Source organism: Neolamprologus multifasciatus, chromosome 14 (genome assembly GCF_963576455.1).
Source record: "Neolamprologus multifasciatus chromosome 14, fNeoMul1.2, whole genome shotgun sequence".
Lineage (NCBI taxonomy): Eukaryota > Metazoa > Chordata > Actinopteri > Cichliformes > Cichlidae > Neolamprologus > Neolamprologus multifasciatus.
In genome coordinates this window covers 5,722,021-5,730,103 of record NC_140452.1, presented here as the reverse complement: position 1 = coordinate 5,730,103, position 8,083 = coordinate 5,722,021, and the positions used below count along the sequence as shown (strand labels likewise).

General features: G+C 39.4%; 2 protein-coding genes across 3 annotated transcripts in view; one reads left to right on the top strand and one right to left on the bottom strand.

The window, feature by feature from the left end:
* The window catches only part of clptm1 (CLPTM1 regulator of GABA type A receptor forward trafficking), a 36,520-nt gene that overhangs the window by 1,544 nt on the left and 26,893 nt on the right, over window positions 1-8,083 (bottom strand). The window contains exon 16 of one of the 2 annotated variants that reach the window (XM_085184871.1): window positions 799-960. The gene's annotated coding sequence lies outside the window, so the exon portion shown is untranslated. The remainder of the gene's footprint in view (window positions 1-798; window positions 961-8,083) is intronic. The other variant, XM_085184872.1, reaches the window with a different exon arrangement.
* On the top strand, window positions 2,458-5,878 carry LOC146503327 (uncharacterized). Its single transcript, XM_085130231.1, has one exon. The coding sequence runs from the start codon at window positions 4,162-4,164 to the stop codon at window positions 5,473-5,475; it is 1,314 nt and encodes a 437-aa protein (XP_084986357.1). The 5' UTR covers window positions 2,458-4,161; the 3' UTR covers window positions 5,476-5,878.

The window sequence follows — 8,083 nt, the reverse complement described above, 5'->3', positions numbered from 1 at the left end:
GCCTGTAAACCACGTGCTTTCTGGTAGAAGCCTGACCCTGAGTTGCCTAACGGCTGCACTGTGCCACACAGCAAAAAAGCCAACCGTCTGCAGGCTGCACATGAATCATGCAGCGCTTCATACCACCAACATTCAATCCTCACAACAGCCTCATTATGAGAGCTGCAGCCACCGCTGAGGAGGAGGAACGGACGCTTCCTCTGAAAGTGTTTTATATCAACCGCCTTTCAATAATAGCACAAAGACTATGGGAAATAAAACTACTGTTGCTAATAATAAACCGAGGGAAGAGCATAACAACCTGCCCATCTGTGTGACTGCTTTGCACAAACAAATGATAAGAAAACCTCAAAAAACAATCAGAGAAGTCAAAAGCAGATTTTAACAGTTTCTTCTCATAAATAAAATGTTTAAGTTTTAGCTGAATCCATTAACTGTTTTAATGTTTATGTTGCCCAGCTAAGATAAGAAAAGGCTAAAAATAAGAATGCCATCATTATTGTTATCATTGTTTATTAGTCATAACCTTTCTGCAGACAGCTTAGACTCCAGTTTCCTACCTGTTATACAGTCATAGCAGCCAAAGTGATTGAATATTTACAAAATAGGTGCATGTACTGACATTTATTTCTCTGGCTTTTATATAAATTAAGTATCAGGTATATTGATTAAGACTTGATCTAGTTAAATAGGACCTGGATCGAAGTAATGAGCACAAACTTGCCAAGAATCTGTAACCCCAAACAGGCAACTTTTACGGCCTACAGCTGACACCACCTAAAAAAAACAAACAAACACCCACCTTAGACCAGGTGCCTCTTGCAACCAGCACCGGCTTGGATGTCTGCATGGGGGTTGGTGTCGAGCAGGGGAGGCCAGCAGGTGGAGGAGGTGGTCCAGGTAGTCCAGATAGGGAGGGTGCTACCTGCTCGCTTTCTGTGATATATTCATGAATCAGGTCTGTGTGAATGAATACAAACTGATGGTGAATCCAAAGTGAAAGTGCAGATGTGGTAAAAATCTGACACCGGTTTAGGGCAGCAGCTGTGCTGTTTCTTTATGTTTTTTTATTTTTAACTTCAGCTCCTTAAATATGTCAATAATATACACCAGCTGTCCCCAACCCCCGGGCCACGGACCGGTCGTTTGGTACCGGGCCGCAAGCGTTGAGGCTTGGGTGTAAAATTTATGGTTTTCAGGGTTTTTATTGTTAGCTCGGTTTCCCTGTGTCTTTTCCCGTGTTGTAGTCGCGTGTCTTATTTTGAAAGATTTACGCGTTACCATAGCGACCAGAGAGCATTAAGGGGCAGAGAGGAGGATGTTACTCTCAATGTTGTTGCCGCATTTCAGGAGGACACTGCTAATAAAGTTACACAATTACACAGTGAATTCGCGTTTATTATTATATTTACGAAATACCAAAGTTTTTGTTTTGGTCGTATCATTTTATTTTGTTGCATTCACCCGCTACACCTTAAATATTGAAAATATTGTCTGACATTAAACCCGGTCCATGACGCAAAAAAGGTTGGGGACCACTGATATACACTACACATCAAATTGTTCCTCTTGGCTCTATTGTGGCCATTTTTGGCCAATTGAAACCCATTATAACCACCTTTTTTGATTCCTTGTTATTGACAGCCCTAAATCAAGCAATTTAGGTAAAACTGCTTTTATTCTAAACACACGAATTTAGAATGAGTTTACAACCTACAAATGAAGAGTGATCCTGGAAGAGCTGGGGCACATGCCGGTGACCTCAACAACTGCAAGACACCCTTGTCCCCGATTCTCAGCCACTTCTGCCATTGATCTCAAGATACAGTAGTCTGAACCAGAGTGTGACCCACACCCCACCAACAAAATGAGAAGAAGGTGCAAAAGGCGCACCTCCAGGATTGGACCAGCAGCCACTTGCTCCAGCTGTGGAAAGTGTGCCTACAAAAACCCTTTACTGTGGTTAGCACATCCTGCTGCTAATGAGGATGCACACAAAAGCACAGACACTGGAATATAAATTTTGATCATTTTAGTGGTCATTTGGTTATTAAATTGCCTTTCTGGTCACTAACACACCATGTGTGATTTTCTTTTTGGCCATTCATCCAAAAAAATAAAATAAAGTAGAAATAAATCATTGTTACTGTTACTGGTAGTGACCTGCAATGATGATTAAAAAGAATATTAGGTTTCATCATTTATATGCAGAAAACATTTGAACTTTTCCCCCAAAAAACATAGTAATAATACGTTATCTAACTGGTATTCAAAGGGTATAATATCTGAATTTGAATTATATTTAGGACCGGTGCTAATTTAAAAAATCAAGTCAATGAAAGTAGAAAAATGCTTTAATATATATTAATTTTATAGCATCACCTCAGGACCAAACTCTAAATCCAGTTTGGTCCTGAGGTGAATAGCATATATATTATATATATTAATTTTTGTGATGGCTGACAGCGGACAAGAGTAGACGTGTATTCGTGAGCTCCCAGCGGTAGGCCCAGGAATCTATCTTTATCCTGACTTGCCCTCATACAATTCTGGACCATAGCAAGAGGCAAAGTTACTAAGGAAACTTCTGTATGGCAAGTTATAATTTGCGACACTCAAAACGAAAGAAAACGGCTAAAACTTCAGGACACCTGCACATATTGGCAACAGGAAATATGGTGGATGGGGAGGAGGAATTGCCAATTAGCAAATTACTCAATGCTATCAAGGAAACTAAAGAGGACCGCACGAAACATATTGACAAAAAAACGGCCGACATACAAACAACCCTGACGAAAGTTGAATCCTCTCTTAATGCGCTTTCTGAGCAGGTTGAGGAGATGGAGGCGCGAGTGAGCGCAAACGAAGACGACATTAAAGATGCACACAACCGTGTCGATAAAATGGAGAAATTGACAATGCAACTCAAAGACAAAATTGACGACTTGGAGAACCGCAGTAGAAGGTCCAACCTGAGGATACTGAACATCCCTGAGCAAGCAGAAGGCCGCGACGCTGTGGGATTTTTGGAGAAATTTATACCACAAATCCTGGGGAATGATAGCTTCACCTCACACATTACCCTTGAAAGAGTACACCGCGTCGGGAAGAAGTCTGACAGACCACAGCCCCTCATTGCTAAGTTTCTGAACTTCAGAGACAAAGAGAAAGTCCTCCGACTGGCTAGAAGTAGGGGAGAGATGAGATATGAGAATAAGAAAATATCTTTTTTCCTGGATAACAGCGCAGACCTGCAACGCAGAAGCGACGAGTTTCGTGACGTGAAACAGAGGCTGCGAGAGAAGGAGATTGAATATGCTCCGATGTACCCAGCGCAACTTCGCATCAGGCACCAGGGATCTATCAAAATTTTCCCCACTCCTGCTGAAGCACAACGTTACCTGAAAGATCTTCCGAGTGAGTAGACTAAAGTGATCTAATGTGATTTCAACAAAGCAATTCGCTCTTCAATTCAGGTTAGATTTTTTTTGTGCGCAACACAGATTTTTTGTGCGCAACACAGATTTTTTGTGCGCAGAGATCGTGCCAGCAGTGCGCAATTGCGCACACGCGCAGCTTAGAGGCAACATTGCTCACCAATGTTAGCTTTATTTTGACACCAAGACTGTTTACACAGAGTTTGTAATTGCAGAGAAATACATTTATTTTGGTCGTTTCATGTTCGAGCAGGAAGGTCACCCTTCTTGTTATACCCTTTAGATGAATACAGAGTTTTTTAAATTAAATACATATTCTTTAAATAATGTTCCCTTTTATAAAAAGTAGGATCATTTAAAAAAACAAAACATTTATTATAGCTCTGTCACGTAGAAAAAAACGGTCTTTTTTCTGTGGTGTGTTATATAACATTAGGGGTGTTCGTGGCAATTAACTTTTTAATCGACTAAGCGGGTCAAGTAAGAAACACTTAAATATTAAGTTAAATTTGAAAAAGGTTTAAAAAAAAACATCCCCATTCCAAAATGTCATGTGACAATCTGATTGGCTTAGGAGTGATGATGTCACATGGACCTTTGATCCTTTGAAGTTTTTCCTTAAGTAGGGGTGAGAAACAGCACTTTTTAGTTCGTTTGTTTGCAGCCTTCAAACGTTCACTACAGAAACAGAAACCTCTCAGAGTCATCGGATACAAACGCCAACATGTATCCAAGATTACGGCAACCAAGACAAAGAGATTACGCCGCCTCTCCTTCCTGCCGTGGCCGGCCAATTTCTCCAAATGGCCTCTTATCCATCCAAAGGGCATTACAGGAGAGTAGGAATGAAAGCAACCATCTCCAGAACAAAATCCAACAAATTGAAGAAGAAAAACATCACCTGGAGAAGAAGTGCTTACAAATGGAAGCACAAAACAAACAGCTGGAAGAAACACTACAGCGCCAGCCCGACATCAACATTATTAATGAGGGCTGGGGGATCAAGTTTGCTCAAGCCAGAGAGCAGATTGTATTCCTCATCAAAGAAAACAAGAAAAAGAGCGCTGAAGTTAAAGAAATGTCCGAGCAGCTTCAAGGCAGGAAAGCCACGATTGATAAGATAGAGTGGGATCTTCAATACATGGACCAAAAGAATCAGCTGCTCCAAAGAAAGCTTGATGAAGCTGAAGAAAAAAATAAAGAAGTCCTCCAACAGAAGGAACAACAGGACACAAAGCAAAAAGACCTGCAGCACAAACTCCAAGGCATGCAGGAAAAGTACATAATGGTGAAGGTAAGGTTGGATCAAACACTGCGCCAAAATAAAGACCTTCTTCAAGAGAAAGAACAACAGCAAGAAAGACTGACAGAAGAAAAGTGCATTATCAAGGACTTTGAGAGTAAAAATCAAAAAATGCAAGAAGTCTGTAATGAACTGAAGGTCAAAACAAGTGAGCTGGAGGGAGAAAAGGAAACACTGGAAAAACGATGCTCACAGATGCAGAAAAGGATCGATCACATGGCAAAAAACAACTCAGAGCTCATTAAGGGGATATTGTTGGAATTCAACAACTTGAAGCGGGAAAACACAGAAATGCAGGCCCAAAAGCAAAAGCAAGAGAAAACGCATGAAGACCTGCAGTGTACGCTGCGCGACATCCAGAAAAGAAATGAGCAGCTAGAAGGCATGCACAAAGAAGATCAAGTGAGAAATGCAGAGCTGCAGAAGGCAAAGCAAACACAGGAGGCAACATCCAAAGACCTCAAAGAAAAGCTGGAAGAAACACAAGCAACATTAGAACAGGTGGAACAAACATGCAAGAAACTTGAGAAGCAAAACACAGAAACCATCGATGACTTGAGAACCCTCATCCTGGAGAAAAAGGCGCTCGTGGAAAAGTCCATGAAAAAGAAGAAAAAATTCTTCAGCTTGTTCCGGAAGAGGGACAATACTGCTTCTTCAACTGATGTAGCCTCATCTTGCTCCACCTCTGTTCACTCCCCCAACCAGTCCCGGCAGTTGGCTGCCCCCTCCTGAGCCTGGTTCTGCCGGAGGTTTCTGCCCGTTTAAAGGCAGTTTTTCCTCCCCACTGTCGCCTAGTGCTTGCTCAGAGGGGATTGTTGGGGTTTTCTCTCCTCTACCTCGTTTCTTTATTTACTTGTTAACTTTTTGCTCTTACTTCATTTAACCTCGTTTCTTTATTTACTTGTTAACTTTTTCGCTCTTACTTCATTTAACCTTGTTTCCTTATTTACTTGTTAACTTTTTCGCTCTTACTTCATTTAACCTTGTTTCCTTATTTACTTGTTAACTTTTTTGCTCTTACTTCATTTAACCTTGTTTCCTTATTTACTTGTTAACTTTTTTGCTCTTACATCATTTAACCTTGTTTCCTTATTTACTCGCTTGTTTAACTTAAAAAATAAACCAGTTGAATTTATCCTTTGAGTATTGTTCATCTAATCTTTACAGAGTTTTTCCAAAACACTTTCAAACATTCAGATCTGTCTTTCATTTTCTCCTTGAAACCTCATGAACGGTGAACTAAAAACTCTGGAACATGGTTTGAAACACTGAAATTGTTTCAGCTGAAACTGGCAAAGTCATACGTGTGTGTGTGTGTGTGTGTATGTGTCACTAGTCAGGTCATCATGTTTAGGCTCATTCACTCCAGAATTATTTAGGCCAAATCTTTCAAACGGTGTCATTGCACACACTCTTCAATCACACAAATGCAGGATTAATTATTTGCAGTATCTTATCTGATTTATTATGAGGATGTCATGCCTGATCATTTGCACCCACACCATCAAAAATGGGGGCAAAAGGGAGGAGATCGCGTTTAATCGATTATAACACGAGGTCAGAAATATAAGTGCTGACATGAGTAGTGTCCACAGAAACCTCTGAATCTCAGCTAAAAGCTCATGTAAACCATGTCTACAAACACCAAACAAAGCAAAGACACCAGACAGTTAAAAGAGCAGTTACGTCACCATGAATCTGTGGACAGGTAATATCCATATTTTGATTTATGATTTTCTGGAGTTAAAAGGGAACCAAAGCATATTTTCAAAGGTTTTATATGCTATAAAATACTTTTAAGAATTAGGTGAGGGAAATAAAAAATCAATTTTTCTATGTTTGAGTCACAGTAACTTTTAAATTGTTTGTGCTAATAACATCATGTACAGTAAGACAGGCATGGCTTTGAACAGATGACATATAGTTCAATTCAACATATAAGACTTTAAGAATGAACAAGCATCTAAGTAAACTATTTATTTAGTCCATCATCTGTGATATTATTATGTAAAATTATAATGTATTGTTCACCTCCCTTAAATACACAGACAGCCTTAATATATGAAATATTCATTCATTAAAACACTAAAATTTGTCTGTTGTCTCAGTGGCTGATAGTGCCCCACAGGCGTCAATGTGAATTTGAAGCCATTTATAATTAAATAATTCTTAAGTTTAATGGGTGGGTGCAAAAAGTGGCTATTCTCTGTGCCCATATGGATCAGTCCCTCTTATTACCATTATTTCCTTAAGCCTCAAGTTGGCTAGTTAAGTATCAGACTAACGTTTAAAGCTTTTACTTGAGTGAAGTAACTCACATTACTGCTACTGCTAAGTAATGTTAGCTAAGTCTACAGCATATTCCATAAATCACCATGCCATAACTACTATACTATCACATTCAGTGCATTTCTCCAGCACATTTGATAGCTAGCAAAATAATAATAATAGTTTTAAAAATTAGCATGTGTTATGTACACATACTCGAAAATTATTTACTAGGACTCAACTGTCATGTGACTCAGAGTGCAAATTCCACCAGTGTCGTTTTCCATCAAACACTCATTAAAACAGCAACGTCAAGTTAGTGCACTCATCCCCGATGTCCGGGGGGAGGGGCGGGGTCACACATTGAAACAGACTGACATGCAGAGATGCAAGGCAGACCAGATGGAGAAATTTTGCTTTCACACTTTGCGACTCATTTTATTTTTCTATCTGATAAGAAAACTATTCGGTCAGACAGTTATTTGTGGTAGGGATGCGATACCAATTTTTTCAAACCGATACGATACCGATACTTGGATCTGAGTACTTGCCGATACTGAGTACAAAAACCGATACTTCTACCACACACACACACACACAAATGCAATGAATTAGAAGACAGGTTTTATTTTATTCTCTGCCAATAAAAAATAAAATCGTAATAAAAATGACCACAAAAAAAATTTCAAGTGAAAAATAAGCACTTCTGTTAAATTATTGCAGAGTCTCCACATTGTAATTTAACAAAATATCACTGAACTATTGGCACTGTCTCGAGCTTTCAGAATAATAAATAAACACTTCTGTTTGGAATAAAATAAATACAAATTAGGTTTGAGAAGAAAATAAACTTTTAAATTATTGCAGAGTGTCCAATTTCATATCGCGGCTCGAGTATGCTGAGAAGACGGTGCAATCCTATGTTTTCCACAACCGGCATTGGCTGGTCAATCAGAGAAATAAAATGAGTCAGAGCCTCTGTTATTTTAACTGCCCGTGGATTTTCTCTTGACATTTTTCATCGCTTTTCCAAAACCTGAGTTAAAGTTGGCTGTTCTGGTTCACACTGCTG

What these genes read in the sequence shown, in the direction of transcription:
- LOC146503327 (XM_085130231.1), top strand. Translation starts at nt 4,162, where the DNA reads ATGTATCCAAGATTACGGCAACCAAGACAAAGAGATTACGCCGCCTCT.